This window comes from Denticeps clupeoides, chromosome 4, assembly GCF_900700375.1.
Source record: "Denticeps clupeoides chromosome 4, fDenClu1.1, whole genome shotgun sequence".
Lineage (NCBI taxonomy): Eukaryota > Metazoa > Chordata > Actinopteri > Clupeiformes > Denticipitidae > Denticeps > Denticeps clupeoides.
In genome coordinates, this window is record NC_041710.1 from 16,526,711 (window position 1) to 16,543,113 (window position 16,403).

Here is a 16,403-nt window from a genome sequence, read left to right on the forward strand (position 1 = left end):
CTCTTGGCATTCTCTCGATGAGCTTCAAGAGGTCGTCTCCTGAAATGGTTTTCCAACAGTCTTGAACCCCAAACCATCTCGATTGGGTTCAGGTCTGTGACTGTGGAGGTCAGGTCTCCACTTTTTTGTTAAGTACATAACTCCACATGTGTTCATTCATACAGAATCCTTGTGAGCATTGTTTGATATGTCAGATAGAGTATTTATGGGTCTTGTCCTTTTTATCTTTTGTTCTTTTCTAGTTTTGGTTTCTGTTCTGCACCTGGGTTTCCTCATTTCCCGTATTGCCCTGTGGCATTACACAGACAATGTGGTTCCAAAACAGCAGTAAGGCTTATGGTTTTTCCCCTAAAAAGGACCAATTACAAACAAAGAAAAATTCCTGTCATGCAACTAATTAGGAAGGATAAATATACAACCTCAAAGCACTCTCAAAAAAAAAAAAAACTTAAAGGAAAATGCTTTATTAATAGGCAAGATGTGCATTACATTGAAATTGCAGCTGATCATATGAGTTATGCACCGAAGCAACTTTATTATGACTGTGTAATAAATTGTGTTTTTCCATGACCTGTTTCATGCACTGTTTTCATGTACTTTGAATAGGTTAAGGAAAACAGAGAGGTACACCACCAGAGGGTTCTTCTTCTGTGCCGGTGTGGTTGGCGGAATGGTAGTCGTAGGGGTTGTTGGGGCCAGAGTGGTGCGAATGGACCTGAAACAAGTGCCAACATTCCCCACAGCATCCACAGCTGCTAGCTCCACCTCCTGTGAACAGCAGGAAGCGGTGTAGGTGACCAGAGTCACACTGGTACCCCCCTCCTCCTTCTTGCTCGTGGTCAGTGTGCCGCTGCCGTGCTGAACTTTAATTCTGTCAATGCCGGACCCTTTGCCATCAGTTACATAAGCAAAAAGCTGCCAGGTGGACCGAGAACAGTCTCCAGAGCATGCAACATTCACGCCGGTCACTTCACACACAGGGGGGGTGAAATCAGTCACCTTAAGAAAACAAGAAAATGCACAATTAAACAATGATGTGGAACTATCATTGAAAAAAAAGTTCTATTAAAAAGCCTTTCATTACCGGAGCGACAACAGCAAGGCGTATTATGGCATAGTTTGCATCCGCGGCCCCAGCAGACTCAGCCTCAATTGTGAGGGTGACTTCAGTGCCTGAGACCGTGTCAACTGGTGCCGTGATGGTGATCGTACCCTCTGCACTGCTGCCTGTGAGGGTGAGGGTTGAGGGGAAGGTAAGGGTGTACCCGAGGTCATTCCTGACACGGAAGGAATACGTGCCACCTCCAGTTTTAGAGGACAAAGTGAAAGGAATGGCAAACGTTTTGCCAGGTTCCCATGTGCCAGATATCTTTGTCTGAAAGCACACAAAACATTAGCTTTGGGACATACATTCATACTGACATAATGAATACATTTATTGACATGTATTAATTTGACCCTATTGCATGTTAGAAACCTTGCACCCACCTTGATAGAGATGCCAGAAGGACGGACCTGAGTGGCAGATTGCCTCTGAAAGGGGGCGCCATTGATCGTTCCCATCATTCGTACAACAAACATGTCCCGAGGCACTCTGTTCACATTTACCATAAAGTTTCCAAGACCCAGTGACTGCAGGCTGCCTTTAATGACATTTGAACCAGATATTTCCACCAGAGCCACTTCTGTTAGCTTCACAGAGTCACCGCCAATAACTGAAACATACAGCGTGGCATTTCCATCTGAAAAAAAAAAAAAAAACAATTCATAAGTTTAATCATAATTTGTAACACATTTGGAGGCAATTTTCTGTTTAACTCCTACTACTGCAGATGGAAATAAACACAAACTATAACATTTATGTGTAACACTTTGATAACAGTATCTTGAGCAAAAAATGGCTGCTGATTTTACAGATATCTGATATTTTTTCCTTTTGTTCCATTACAGTAAAAAAAAAAGAAAAAAAAAAAAAAAAAGTATGAGAAATTGTTTAATAAAGAGGGCCTTACCAGCTAGAGGCTGGCCCGCTAAGGCTCCGTATGTGGGATGACTGCCCCCAATCACTTCAACAAAGTCATAGATGAAGTCAACAAGACTTTGCCCTGAAATGCCAAATGCAGAAAGTCAGAGGAAGGATGCAGTGCTTGGATGCAGAACAAGGATTTATGCTGAATCCACTCAAATCTTACCCATGACTTTGACGCTGAAGTAGGATGAGGAGGATACGCTTATTTTCCATAGTCCAACTGTACCACTGGATTTAGGTCGAATTGTGTAGAAGTTTCCAACATTTGAGATTGCGCCCACAGGGCCACTTGGTGCACTGTTTGCCTGACTCTCACCTGTAGGTACAACATTTACAATGTAAAAAACATGCTAACAATCAAAACTCTTAACAAACAGTTACATAGCAAGTCAAATGAGCATATAGATATAGACATTTATTCTTTTTATATATGTATACTCCATAAATAACCCATGTAAATATGCCTACTCTGTGTCATCTCGTCTTTATATATACTGGACTGAATATAGCTAAAATGACAACAAAAAAAAAATCACTAAATTAGGCGAATGCCAGTATTGGAGGACATCTTTTTTTGAAAGAGAAGTGATTCCGGGGACGGTCCCTCGTCCTTACCAGCTAGGCCACCACTGCCCTCTGGTGGGACACTTGAGTTACACTGGGACACTGAGAGCAGCTCTCTCAGTATTGATGCATGGGAGGGAAATCAATGTATGTTTACAGTCCTGTAATGTGTATGTCCAGTTGAACATACACATTGGGAAGTTCAATTTAGTTGACTGGCACATTTAATGTAGTTAAAAAATGTCCAGTTTTTCTCTAATTTCATGTAAACACACTGAGTGTTATCATAAATAAAAGTAAACATATATATATTTTTTTTTTGGGAGAAATTCTACCTGATGGGTTTGTAACTGTAAATGTGGGTGATCTTCCAGTCACATAGATAACAAGGTCTTTAACAGAAGGGTCCACTGTAAAAGAGAAACTTTCTGAGGATCCTGATCTTTTCACAGCCTGGAAGATGGTGACCTGGACAGACACAACATGGCAAGCTAATTCAGGCAAACGTACGGTCATTTTTAATATCCCTGAAGAAATGTAGAACTGCTTTTACCAGAGAGGAGCGGGCAGTGTCTATAATAATGCTAGTGGCCTGTGGCAGAGTTCCCTTTGTGACCTCGATGACCTGTCCACCAGAGGCCTCGGCCAGACTCTGATAAAGTGAGATGCCAGAGGCACTTCTCTTTCTGCGGCGTTCTGTCAGGATATTTGTGATCATGAAGTTCACCTGACAAAAAATTCTCCATACTGTAAGCATCAGCAGCTGAGATGGTGGAGAGCTTGTCACACTGATGATTATCAATTAATGCTGTCCATTTATGTCATTTAATGGTCTAAAATGTTTACCTTTGATTTGGTGGAAGAAATCAGCGCCATCACCGTGCCCTTCAATTCAAAGTCTTTGGCTGGAGCATCAGTGAAGACATAAATTTCTGACAGGGGTGGTGTATTGGTAAGAGCCAGCTAGAGACAGAGAAAAAGTTTGAGATCACTTTTCCGTGTGAAACCATCTCTCATAATACAATACAGTATGGAGGAAGTTGACATAAGAAACAGTTTCTCTGATTTATTTATTTACTTGAAGTCCTGACAGGGACATCTCAGGAGTATCACCGCCATCATGTGCAGTAAGTCTTGCAATTTCTGCCTTGAACTTTTCTGAGTCAGTTGTACGCATGACAGGACCAAAGCCTAAAAACAGAAAGTAAGACTGTTGGAAACATAGTTTTAACTTGTAGTTTTAACATGGAGATTTATTTGGATTTGCAGTGTATGGCTACATCATCTTGATATGAATTAGTTTTCTCACTTGGGTCATTGAATGGGACCAGGATGTATTCTGAAGGTTCGTCCACTGTTCCTTTCTTGCTGTCAACGATTCTGGTGGTTACCCGGTTTACCTCAGCAATGTCATCACTCATGCTTCCCGTGGTGTCAATAGCAAAACAAAGAACTGAGGACGACTGACCAATCCCCATAAGCCTGGGATAAATAAAAAAAAAAAAAATATATATATATATATATATATGTTCTGCCCACAACCTTTAGCAACAGTGATCCTATCCCAGCATAGACATTGGTGTGTTTTATACCGCAAGAAGTTGGTATCTCCAGCTGCTCCCCTGATGTTTGATAAAAGCTCGGTAGAAGCAGCGACGGCCAGATCAGTCGCTTGCTTGTGCAGGTGGCCATGGCTGGAAAGCTCCGTGTCTTTGTTGATTCCTCCAGTGGGGTCCACGGTGCTTGTCTTGTCTGAAAGCTCTCCATGGCTGCACTTCCCTGACAATACCCAGAGAAAAAGTTACAGAGCCATGGAAATTCACTTTTTTCCCATAGCTAAAAGGATTTGTGAGCTTGTATGTTCACTCTATACACAAACAAAGATGGGCTCTCGGCCACCTGCAGGTTTGGAGGCGCTTGTAATGCTGAAGTATCCAGAGGTGAGCTTTTTTTCTCTGATTATATTATCCAGGATGTTGTTCTTACAGACCTTGCCTACACAGCTTCTGCAAGTTGGGGTCTTGTTATCTGGAAAACATAAAGAAACCAGATGTTTGGAGATGTTTCAATGACTGCTCTCTAAAACATTACCCTGAGGAACTCTCCTAGGAACTCTCCTCAAAAAGCCGAGCAGTATACCTGCAACATTGTCTATAGGGAGGTCTTGTCGAAGCAGATTGGGGTAGGGACTCGTATTCCCCAGTTCCACCCAGTTGCTGTGACTGTAGAAATCCTTAAACAAAAAACGTGTCACTTTTCAGTCATCTCAGACATCAAAAATATTAAGCAACTACATTTGTCAATCATTTTGTCAAAATAATACAAATGTCTAATATATTGTATGTCTGATTAGTCTGATTATATCAATAAGCATTAATTATAAAAATGTAGTCACCTGAAGGATGTGAAGAATTTCTCCCAGTTTTTCTCTAGCCGTCTCAAAACTCATGCGCTTGACACTTTCCTTTACAGCTATGATACCCGTGGTGATGTGTTTCTGTCCCATGGCGAACTGCTCGTTGTCAAAGTGATAATCCCTGTCCAAAAAATGGATGCTGTCCACTCGGGAGTTCCTTTCATTAATTCTATTGAGGGCACTGCGGAAATGTTTGGCTGATGCAGCTGCATTGCAGGCTTTCTCCACCGAGTCTGCCGTTAGAGGACCTGGCTAGAGAAACAGAGCGAGATAGTGTACAGTGGGGGAAATTATTATTTCATGACCTGCAGTTTGGCAATCTTACAATGCCAAATTTCAATTGCAGGTCTATTTGAACAGTGAGAGACTGTTAAATACTCTACGCGAGAGAACAGCAGAGATCAGCGGTGGCGTCTTACCGGCAAAACAAAAGGGGTTCCCTTCAGCGCCGCCACACTCTCACAGGCATCTGCCGTGACTTTCAGAGCTGCCTGCGTTGTGATCTGTGCATGGGTAGAGCTACTGGAGATCCCATGGAAAGCATGAAGCCTTCCACTTTGGATGAAGAGGAGAGTAACGTGTATGATGTAGGCTATTGCTAGAGCCATCTTTATGCACTGCTTGGGAGGTGAGAAATAAAAATCACATATAAAGAAGTAGCATGCAGAAATGTAATTTAATCAGTTTTGTTTTACTTTCACTAGGTTTGAGCTTTGTTAGAGTATTTATAATTCAAACCTGATTACACTATATTCTGGCAACCAATATATTTTAAAAAGGAAAATTAGTAGAACAGTCAGATTAGTAGAACAGAGAAAAGGAACATACCTTATCTGTCACAGTGGACTGCCAGTGTGTGCTGATATAGGTCTATGCTGTTTATTCATTTGCATCAGCATGACATTGTCTTATTTTGCAATGTATTTCATAATGTGACAATGACATATATTTCTGAAGTTAACTGAAATATCTGAACACCGCAAACGTATATTGAAGTTAAATAAAATAATGAGCATTTTCTGCCAAGACCTCAGAACAGAGTCTGTTTGAAACCAGCCTGGCAAACAGTCATTATTCCAGTAATTACAATAAATTGGTCAAATGTAACATATGCAAATACCATTATGAATACAATTTATGACCTAAATATTTGGTGATATTCCTCCTTATTACATATAGGTTTAAGATCAATTAATCACAAATAAATCAGCATAAGTAATTAGTTGTATAAATATATGTAAATTATGTTTGTCTTTAAGATTGCTGTTTGAAATAGCTATTCAATCATTAGATTGTGATAGTATAGAGTATACTCTACGGTATATGTATATTTCAGGCCTATATGTAAGCACATACTGACCAATTTCTATACCTGTCCAATTCGCAAGGTAAGTTAGCGTCCTGTTTCAGAATGTAAAACACATCTATTATCGTTTGGTTGGAGGTCTTTCTTATTTAGAAATGAATTTACATTTTCATTAATGAAATATCACTCAGCAAGATTCTCACTGTTGCTCCCTGTTGTATTTTTATACAGGTAAGGAGCTGACATTGGTGTCCTGTACTGTTACCTGTATAAAAGACACCTGTACATAGTCTACCCATATTCCAAACTCTGCACCATGGCCAAAACCAAAGAGCTTTCCAAGGATGTCAGGGTCTACAAGAACGTTGCCAAGCAGGTGGGTGAGAAGGTGACAACAGCTAGTGGGATTATTCGCAAATGGAAGAACAATAGAATACGTGCCAATCTCCCTCTGTCTGGAGCTCCACACAAAATCTCACCTCATGATAATGAGAACGAGAATGGTGTCAGCCCAGACCTACTTGGGATCCGTCAATGATCTCAAGGCAACAGTTGGTAACACACTATGCTGTCAATGACAGAAATCCTGCAGACCGCAAGGTTTCCTGCTCAAAACACATGCAGGTTAGTCAGTAAACATCTAAATGATGAATTTAGAGGAGGACTGGGTGAAAGTTTTGTGGTCATATAAGACAAAAAGCATCAACTCAACCTGCCATGTTTGGAGGAGGAGGAATGCTACTCAGAGCACTTTTGGAAAAGGAGATGAAAAAATCAATTTCAACCCACTGTAAATAACTTAGCATCCAAGGCCTTGCAAGCAATATTACAAACTACATTAAATGCCAGATTATTTGAAAGCGTATGTTGTTTATCGTGTTTTGGAAAAATACTATACTTTTATAATTATGGAAAATACATGCATCTCTTTTCTGTGTTCCATCAAAGTACTTGGGGTGGTTTTCACATATTTAATTTCCCAGTTACAGTAAATGTGAAAATAACGTGATAATTGCAGACTTCTCCAAATAGTTGCAAAATGTCCTTGACCTCAGCAGTTATTAAGCAAGCTTCAGAAACTGAACAGCAGCCATGATGAGGCTTAAAAGACCAGTGTACATGCTTTTAAAAAAATCCTTATAAGGACATAGTTTAACACTGGATCACTATTGATTGTTCTGCATTATTTCCACTTCTACCTGACAAAATGTTTACTCTTTAATCTGTATTTTGTGAGGAATCAAGGCAAATAACAGTAATTTCACAATATTGTAATGTGTGGCACACAAAACTGATTATTCATCGAATGATGTATCGAATACCAAAATGAAATGAAAAAAATTTATGGAAAAATACAACTAAAAATTCTATTAAAATAAACACAGTAAATCTTGCATGGATTCCAACACAGCCATGGCTGTGGGGCTTCAGGGAAAGGAGGACACAACCCACATGATGCATGACTGGACTAGGAACTCAAATCTGCATTAGTGGCCATGCAGGTAAAAAGAGGAGAAGCTGAAAAACATAGTTTGTTTCTCCTGCTACAAAAATACAAAAAATGTTTCTGCAATGGATTCTTCAATATAGCCTCCATCTTAGTCTTCTTAACTGCTACAGAGTAGGTGTGTCCATACTTTAGGCTGGTAGTGTAGATTATGCTGTGAGGCACTTCCTAGTACACAGAAGCAGCACCGATGTCTTGCTTAACCTGTTCCAGTGTGCGGATTTTAGTAGACAGAGATCTCAGCATTTAGTGTATGTTACACTGGACATACCGCAATGAAAAAATGACACAAGGACAAAGGCTATTCAACTTAAAAAATATAATTCTTTTCTGAGTCATAACAGGTAATTTCTGAAGTATACAAGTAACATATGAATACAGATAAAATTAAATGTATGTAAAATCAAACTAAAAGATTTGACATCTGAAATAAATGTCTGGCTGTTCCTCAGAACCACTTCAAGGCTTTTTGGAGCAGTACTTTCTTTCGAACTGGCCAACATCAAACTTACGTTTGCAGCCTTCATAGTTCATGTAACGCACCTTCCCAAAAACAGCCCTCTCTCTCCAACCTTGATCGTGGATTCCACAGATGGACCACATGCAACCTGCAGACAATACAAAGAGGAAAATGTTCTCATTGCCCATGTCTGGTCTGAAATATGGGATCTTTCATTGGTTTTTTCCTCTACCTTCAATGTTACTCACCCACATAACAGTTAGGGTCACACCCATCTAAAGAGTAGCGGTCATTGAGGTAGATGGCAATGGAAAGGGCCTGCTCAGGAGATGCAGTCCATTCCAGAATTTTTTTGGCCCAGTACATCCTCATGAAACCATGCATCTTCCCTTCAGTCACCACCTGGATCTGACACATCAAAATGGAGAGACATCATAAGTAGTGGTGAAGAGTGAAAGTGAAGTGATTGTCATTGTGAAACACTGCAGCGCAGCACACGGTGACAAAACAAAATGTGTCCTCTGCTTTTAACCATCACCCTTGGTGAGCAGCCATGACATGCGCCCGGGGCGCAGTGTGTAGGGACGGTGCTTTGCTCAGTGGCACCTTGGCAGATCGCGTTTCGAAACGGCAAACCTTCTGATGGTATTGTGGTATTGTCTCTCCTGATAAAAACATGACAGCCCCGCAGGTGGGGAAGAAAGTGCACCAAAGCCTGAAAAGCTGCCGATAGCTCTATGTAGCTTATATGGGCATCTCGATGCCATGATGGCCAGAGCCTGTTGACTGTCCTGCCCTTGGCACGACCCCCCAGCCTGTGAGTATTCCTGATCAATCTATACTAACCCATAATATCATATATAAGTCATATATGATATTATGCATCTCAATTACATTTACAACAAACAGTAAGTAATGACAGTGAAGTACCTGTGCAGCATTCCATAATTTGTCATAAGTCTGGGCTTGCTCCAGCTGCTCACAAGTGTAAAGGGGTTTTCTGCAGTCTCCAGCATGGTCTTGGAGGGTTTTCTGTGCCCACTCATATGCTCCTTAAAAAAAAACAAAAAAAACCAAGATTTGTAGCTGGTGGTACAACTCAACACACAACTGTCACATTTTCAGACACACACTCACCCTGAACGCTGTCATATTTCTTGTTGTAAAAGCAGAAGTTGTCCGCCAGCTCTCTGCGGACCACCAGCTCCTCAGTGAAGGAGGCCACTGCCTCTCTGTTCTTGCCATGCGTTTGGACCAGACTGACCACGCGCTGAGCAGAGATCTGACCTGACACAAGAGGAGCACATCAAATCAACCCTGCCAAGTATACAGTGTGGTTGGGCAATAGGTTTTAGACTGACAAGATAACAAGGACTCTAATTTAAAGGTTAGAGTGGATGTGTCTAGGACTCTGGTTGGAACTCACCAAAGTGGATCCACGGGGACAACTGACTGAGAGCAGCCACGTTGGGGTTGTTCCGATGGGTGGCAAAGTATTGCAGGCGTTGGTCAATGAAAGACTCCAACATGGAGAACCCACCGGTGGTGCCAGGCTGTGCCCAGTCCACCTCACCGACACTGCGGTCCACCTCCAGTGAAGACAGGGTGTTCTCCCAGTCTATTGGCTGTGAGAAAACAAGAGGACGATCAATAACAGGTATGGGCATCATATTTACAATAGTGAGGAGCTTCAAAAATGCATCAAAGCTGCAATTAAAAACTTTACCAAGTATATTTTCTATAAAATTATTTTGGATTTAAATCTCACTTGGGGACAGGGGGGGACTGTCCATGTAACTACTGACTGTAAGTCGATCTGGATAAGGGCGTCTGATAAAGGTTGTAAATGTAAATGTGAATTTTTGGAAAAATTCCAATGAATGGACAAAATTGCAGGGTCGCAAGAATTAGAAAGAGTTTAATTTGCATGAATTGTTGTGACCTCCAGCAATGTGAAATGGGGATTCACGAGACTGCTAATTATTGAAATATATAAGTACTTTCCTAATTTTGTACGATGAACGTGTTTCTCCCACCTTGGGTGTTTTGGATGAAGAGTGTGGGTGTTGGTCCACGGCAGGAAGTTCAGTGAGGAATTCAGGCAGCAGTTTGGTGATCTTGCCTCTGATTGTCCTGGCCCCATACTCCTGCTTATTTGAGGCCACCCAGCAAGGTACAATATTATGGGCATCAACCTGCAAACCATGGAGAGTTCAGATTTTACATTTTGATAACATTGCACATCTAACATATGTAATGTCAGTTAAAATAAACCTGGACCTGAAAAAATGGGACATCTGAGCTGAGACCCTTCTTGACATCGTCAAGCCACTGTAGCGTCTCCCTCAGTGGACAAAAATCTGTCACTACTGCCCCCAGGTTCCAGTCCTTGACAAACCCCGGCAGCGTGTCCCCGGGTGAACCGTGCAAGAGATGGAACTGAATTTCGAGTGCAGAACATTCCTGAAAAGGAATAAGCAGCAACACAAGTCTTCAGAAGGTTTGCTTTTGAGTACACGCACTATGTGGCAAATGTGGCACGGGTGACAGATCTACCTTGGCCACCTCTTGCAGCCCTTTTAGCATAAAGGCATAGTGCCTGAAGGTTGCATCCAGAAAGTGTGGTACAAGGCAAAAGCAAATGTGCAATGGTAGCTTGTCTTCGATTGCCAACTGCTGGGCATAGATTAGAGCCCAGTTATCTAAGAAAAAAAAAAACAATGAAATTACGACTTCACATTTAATGCAACATGAAAAATGCAAAGAGCAAAAAAAAAAAAAAAAAAGCACCTTGCACCCTCTGATCTCTTGACATCCAGTACACAACCCCCTGAGATCCTTGCTTGATTTTCTGGACGTCGGACAGGATGCTGACTCGTTTGTGGTTGAATTTGAAGCCCCTTGCTTGCCTCCGCAGCGTGGCCACCCGGGCTTCCAGCCAGCCGCCCGCTTCCTCCGTCTGATGAGCTGATGAAGGCTTCGGCTTTTTGCCAGTGGAGGCCTCTGCAGCACTGCCCTTGGCCTTGCGCTTGCGCTCACTGCTGCTGGGTGGCATGGTGCAAGCAAGCCTTTTAATGGAGTGGTTGCGATCAAAAGCAGTTTTCCCTGAGTCTCGCAGCCCAAACGCCAAAGTCTGAATCAATGAGGGAAAGTGCAGTAACCTAAGGAGGAGAAGGTGATGTAAATGTTGTAAATTACAATTACATTTAACCTGGTTTTAAGATAACTTTTATGCTATGCTGGCGTGAGGATTGGAATGATGAATGAATTGGAATGAAGTCTGGTGCAACTATTTAAACCATTTTTACTATTTACCATAATAATTTGTCAACGATGAGTCGGTTTTCTGAGTTTAACACTATACCCAGCGTTGGAAAGGTAAACAAGCACGTCTCGTTCCCTGCAACACACCCACCTACGATCGTGCAAACGGCGAACTTTCCCGCTGCGCGCCGATTGAATCAAACGCGCCAATCTTGCATACATGCAACCAGGAACGGTTTACGTCGCGCCAAGTCGAAGGAGATGACGGAAACGTAGCGGTTTTGTAACCAACAGGAAGCTCGTCTCATCCGCCCAGCCGGCGGCGCTGTTGCGGACGGTGAAAGGAATGTGAAGCGACTTCCCGTGGCCCGAGTCGGGTTGCTCTGCGCATGCGCGGCGCACCGTGGTCGACCGAGCCGAGCTGAGCCTTTAAAGGGCCCACGCAGGTTCGCCCGACCGTCCGTAATGGCTCGGCGCTTTTCTACAAGAACGAGCCCGATGGAATTCACATCTAGCGGCGGAGGCGGTTCGGAGGAGCCGGATAAAATCGACATGTCTCTGGGCAAGTTCACCGCCGCCTACTCTTAGGCTTGTGGAACTCATTTGCAAGGATGAATACGAACTGATTTTTTTTGTGTGGGTTATTTTCCGCATAATGTAATTATATGAACACTATAAAAAAATAAATATGGGCATCATAATAAGTTCTTGACGCGTGAATGTATAAATGTGTAATATAAACGCCCGCAACAGGCTCACTAGCCTGCTAACGGTTAAGCCAGCCTGCTAGCCGAAGTTTAGCCAACTAGCCAGTGGTGAAGATCGTTTGAATTTATTTGTTGAGTTTTGGAGAATGTACAGATATTTGTTCACCTTTACACATGTTCGCGCTAGTTTGCTGACTTAATGCGAGTTATTTTAGTGGGCTTTCATTTCAGAGCGGTTTTTCCTGTTTGTCCCTACCCCTACACACTCAATACGCAGTAGTAAATATATAGTAATCATTAATTTAATGGGGGAAAAATGCATGGATGCGTGTCTCAAAAGTGCTACCTTTTTCAATTTCAGACGACATCATACGTCTGAACAAAAAGGCGAAGCAAAGAAAGGCCTCTGGTAGCAAACCCAAGCTGCCATTGAAGGGTCGCTTTTCACAAGGAAGGAGAAGCGGGCCGCGGGCAGCTGGAGCCGCTCAGCGAGGTGCTGTGAACATTTGGCACAAGTGTTGCATCCAAAGGGTCTCGTTCCACAAACCGTGCTAATGGCGTTTAAATAAGGAGGGAACCTGTTAGTCACATGCTAGACTTTGCTTACGAAGGTTCACATTCTTTTCCTTTCCTGTAGGACCAAACTCCAGATTTGGTCCACGTGCCCGGAAAGCTCCGCCATCAGGCACAGTTCGTCGGGGTCAGGGGGTCATCACTGGTCTGGCAGCTAGGAAGACAGCTTCGCGATTTAAAGGCATTAGTCCATTACACCGCCCAGCTATAAATAAGGTATCCATGTTTTGTTTTTTTAAATCACTGCTTTTGTTAAAACCGGCACTGATTCGTTTAATTCTGCTGGTGCTTTTCATGGAAATACAGCTTCAAAGGGCGGGGTGAAGAGGTTCTGCTTGTGAAGTGGTGTTCCTGCTGTTGTCAGTCTGCCACTGCTGTGTAGATTTAACCCATGCTGGTTCTCCAGCCCCCTCAGAGGACGAGGCAGTTGGTGCGTGAGCCCCAGCGCAGACGTACAGAGGTCCAGAGAAGACCTTTCAGACAGCCAGATGCAGGAAAAAACCAAAGCCCACAGACTCGCAGACCCTTTCAGCTCCGCAGATGGTAAAAGAGAAAAAACAATATATAACTGTGGTGTAAACCAGCACAGCAAAAATAGTCACTGAAACTGTGTGAATTAAAAAAAAATTATATTAACAATGTTAGATTTCAAAATTTTTAGTAACATGTATACAAATGTAAAATGGTTGAGAAGATTTGCAAACCCCATTGTACGAAACCTCAAGAGAACTCATGCATGTGCTCCTTGCTTGTTCTTTTTTTCATCTAGGACTGCACCACCCATTAATCAGGCCCAGAAAGATGCCCGTCAAGCAACTTTTCTCTATCGTAGGGGTTTAAAGGTACATATATCAGTTGGCTCTCTCTGTGAGTAACACATCTGTAGTGTCTGTTGCAAACATATCCTGTGCAAAACTAACACGTTTTGTCTTTTTAGGTCCACGCACAGTTTCAGAAACCAGCCCCGCCAGCTGTTAAACAAAGGACACGCCTGTAAGTCTCATGTTTGTCAGCATCATAGGAATATACATTTTTAGTTATCAAGGTGAGGTTTGACTTATATTATGTATGGACATAGACTGTGTCTAGCTTTAGGTAATTGCGGTTGTTGATCAAGTGAACATCACATTTATTTTTACTTGAGACTAGTTCCTTTTATGATGGTGCTTTCCTTGCTCTTTTCCACAAGGTGGCGAACATCAACAACTGCCAGTGGAATCCTGACTGTTTGCATTGACAACCCTTCTGCTAGAACACAGCCTGAGTGGGTGTTGATTGCTTCTGTTTAATGGATTATGTGAATAGTTTTTTGATATGAGATTTAAAATAAGTGGCTTTATTTTTCATTTCAACTCAGGCCGCCCCAGGCATGGTCTCTGCACCCACCAACTTCAGTGCCAATTCCAGCAAAGACGGAGAATGAGCCTGAAAGGAAACCTCCTAAAGGAGTCCCGTTGCAGTTTGATATTAACAGTGTTGGTAAACAGGTATTGTCACAGTATTTATTTTCTAGTGATTTTTCTAACTGAAACTGTAAAAGCCATTGGTATAAATTCAGATCTTACAAATCCTGTTACAAATGGAGTACAGATTCTGGTGCCTTTTATTACATACTGTCTGAAAGTTGAGTCATGGCAACTGGACTTTCTTTTAATGTAGAGATGTTTCATTCTGCATCCACAGAACTTTGTCAGACAAATTGTCGACTTTTAGGCAAATTCACCTGGATGACTGAGAATCTTCCCAGACTTTGTTACAGACTGTAATTGTGAAACAAGTGAATGTTTAACTGGGTGTATGAATTTTTGACATGAGGGTTTTCCTTTTCATGATACACAACAATGTGTTTCTCATTTTTATTTTGCTTAATTCTGGGCCCCTAAAATCAGGCCCTGAATGCTAACCTGACTCTTCTGTTCTTTTCTCACTGCAGACAGCCATCACTCTGAATGAACGGTTCCGGATCTTGAAGGATAAGCGTACCACTGCAGCAAAGAGCAGCAAGGCTGGTCGTTTTGTTACTGTGGGATAGCAGTTGTTTCTTTGGACCCTACAGAGGCGTTACAATAGGTCACATGGTTGTCCTGTCCCAATCACAGATGTGAACATGGACCTATACCAACTGTAACTGAGGAAGGAACAAGCAGAACTAGGCCCATAGGAGGACTAATTTATTCTGTTGGACAAGAAATAAGAGTTAAGTGCACCATTCATCGACCTGGAAATCCCTGTGGACCATTTATTTTGGGAAATTACTACAATTTTATTATTATAATTTTTTTTTTATAAGCAAAGGTGTAAAATCGAACCTGAGTTTGGCTTTAAGTTTACATATAGAAGCAATTCTGTCTCAAATCTGTTAATATGCGCTAAGAAACATTGAATTTGTTCAGGTTCTTCTGTCAAGTTTTAAAGGGTTTTTCAGTTTTACAAGTTTGAAATAAACACCTAAGTGCATTTGTGCCCTTAGGTTAATTCCTTTTTATGAAATCTTTGTATTTATTAAAAGTGTTAATTTTGTAAAGGGTGTGTGAACTGTCCTCAAAGGGTTTTTTTTTTTTTCTTCTCCCCAGTGTTTTTGTGCCTTCAGATTTTTAATGTTTAATTAACTTATTAAGATTAGTATGTAAAATAGGTATCTACTATACATTTGTTCTAGCACCTATAAAACATAGCAGTTTGGGTAGAGAATGATGCCTAGCACCTTTGCTCTAAAAGTGTGGTCATCCATTTTAAGCACAGCAAGACATCCCAAATAAAGGCGTGGTTCTGCAGGTGGTTGTACGAGACAAGGTCTAAAAAAAATACAAAAGTGGCTTAGGTAGTGCATCTCATCCAGGATGGTAAATCAATGTGAGCTGTGGCAAGAAGGTTTGGTCTGTCAGCGTAGTGTCCAGAGCATGGAGGTGCTACCAGGAGGCAAACCAGTACATCAGGAGATGTGGAGGAGGCCGTAAGAGGACAACCCAGCAGCAGGAAAGTGACGTGAAATTCAAGTGATTGTCATTGTGATACACAGCACATGGTTCACACATCGAAATGTGTCCTCTGCTTTTAACCATCACCCTTGGTGAGCAATGGGCAGCCATTACAGGCACCCCTGGAGCAGTGTGTGGGGACTGTGCTTTGCAGATCGGGATTTGAGCCGGCAACCTTGTGATTATGGGGCCGCTTCCTTAACCGCTAGGCCGCCACCACTGGACCACTTCCTCTGCCTTTTTACAAGGAGAAAGACGAGAACCAGAGCCCTGCAAAATAACGTCCAGCAAATGATGTGCATGTGTCTGCTCAAACAGACAGAAACAGACACCAACAGAAACAGGGTGGTGCGAGGGCCTGATGTCCACAGGTAGGGGTTGTGCTTACAGTCCAACACTGTACAGCACGTTTGGCATTTGCCATAGAACACCAAGATTGGCAAATTCACCACTGGCGCCTTGCGCTCTTCGCAGGTTCACACAGAGCACATGTGACTGACATGACAGTCTGGAGATGCTGTGGAGAATGTTCTGCTGCCTGCAACTAACTAAGACTATGCTAGACCTCATGTGGCTTGAGTGTGTCAGCCGTTCCTGCA

The 16,403-nt window shown here is 42.3% G+C and overlaps 3 protein-coding genes across 3 annotated transcripts; 1 reads left to right on the plus strand and 2 right to left on the minus strand.

Moving 5' to 3' along the window:
• Positions 1-511: 511 nt before the first annotated feature.
• On the minus strand, positions 512-7,508 carry LOC114788560 (von Willebrand factor A domain-containing protein 7-like). Its single transcript, XM_028977237.1, has 16 exons — positions 5,838-7,508; positions 5,429-5,626; positions 4,989-5,261; positions 4,733-4,826; positions 4,493-4,621; positions 4,186-4,372; positions 3,903-4,075; positions 3,672-3,784; positions 3,440-3,556; positions 3,147-3,320; positions 2,929-3,061; positions 2,193-2,345; positions 2,013-2,105; positions 1,489-1,742; positions 1,085-1,375; positions 512-999 (listed from the first exon to the last, which is right to left on the minus strand). Exons 2-16 carry the CDS (start codon positions 5,615-5,617, stop codon positions 577-579), a joined length of 2,796 nt encoding a protein of 931 aa, XP_028833070.1. The 5' UTR covers positions 5,618-5,626; positions 5,838-7,508; the 3' UTR covers positions 512-576.
• A 134-nt stretch (positions 7,509-7,642) lies between these two features.
• On the minus strand, positions 7,643-11,909 carry cpdp (CPD photolyase). The gene is made up of 10 exons (XM_028977238.1): positions 11,698-11,909; positions 11,073-11,443; positions 10,839-10,984; positions 10,563-10,745; positions 10,319-10,477; positions 9,709-9,907; positions 9,420-9,569; positions 9,213-9,334; positions 8,531-8,690; positions 7,643-8,430 (listed from the first exon to the last, which is right to left on the minus strand). The coding sequence occupies exons 1-10, from the start codon at positions 11,766-11,768 to the stop codon at positions 8,282-8,284; spliced, it is 1,710 nt and encodes a 569-aa protein (XP_028833071.1). The 5' UTR covers positions 11,769-11,909; the 3' UTR covers positions 7,643-8,281.
• Positions 11,910-11,923: 14 nt separating this feature from the next.
• LOC114788562 (UAP56-interacting factor-like) lies at positions 11,924-15,306 on the plus strand. Its single transcript, XM_028977239.1, has 9 exons — positions 11,924-12,108; positions 12,615-12,746; positions 12,891-13,042; positions 13,233-13,369; positions 13,596-13,668; positions 13,764-13,819; positions 14,016-14,090; positions 14,184-14,313; positions 14,760-15,306. The coding sequence occupies exons 1-9, from the start codon at positions 12,012-12,014 to the stop codon at positions 14,856-14,858; spliced, it is 951 nt and encodes a 316-aa protein (XP_028833072.1). The 5' UTR covers positions 11,924-12,011; the 3' UTR covers positions 14,859-15,306.
• Positions 15,307-16,403: the final 1,097 nt, after the last annotated feature.

Bases quoted from the DNA above. Each gene is read 5' to 3' on its own strand.
- LOC114788562 (XM_028977239.1), top strand. From the start codon at position 12,012: ATGGCTCGGCGCTTTTCTACAAGAACGAGCCCGATGGAATTCACATCT. The intron at 13,043-13,232 runs GTATCCATGTTT...CTGGTTCTCCAG, and splicing joins ACCGCCCAGCTATAAATAAG to CCCCCTCAGAGGACGAGGCA. The intron at 13,820-14,015 runs GTAAGTCTCATG...CTTTTCCACAAG, and splicing joins GTTAAACAAAGGACACGCCT to GTGGCGAACATCAACAACTG.
- cpdp (XM_028977238.1), bottom strand. From the start codon at position 11,768: ATGTATGCAAGATTGGCGCGTTTGATTCAATCGGCGCGCAGCGGGAAA. The intron at 11,444-11,697 runs GTGGGTGTGTTG...TCTCCTCCTTAG, and splicing joins CGCCGTTTGCACGATCGTAG to GTTACTGCACTTTCCCTCAT. The intron at 9,570-9,708 runs GTGAGTTCCAAC...CTCTTGTGTCAG, and splicing joins GTCCCCGTGGATCCACTTTG to GTCAGATCTCTGCTCAGCGC.
- LOC114788560 (XM_028977237.1), bottom strand. From the start codon at position 5,617: ATGGCTCTAGCAATAGCCTACATCATACACGTTACTCTCCTCTTCATC. The intron at 4,622-4,732 runs GTATACTGCTCG...TATGTTTTCCAG, and splicing joins CCCTATAGACAATGTTGCAG to ATAACAAGACCCCAACTTGC. The intron at 1,376-1,488 runs GTGGGTGCAAGG...GTGTGCTTTCAG, and splicing joins CTTCTGGCATCTCTATCAAG to ACAAAGATATCTGGCACATG.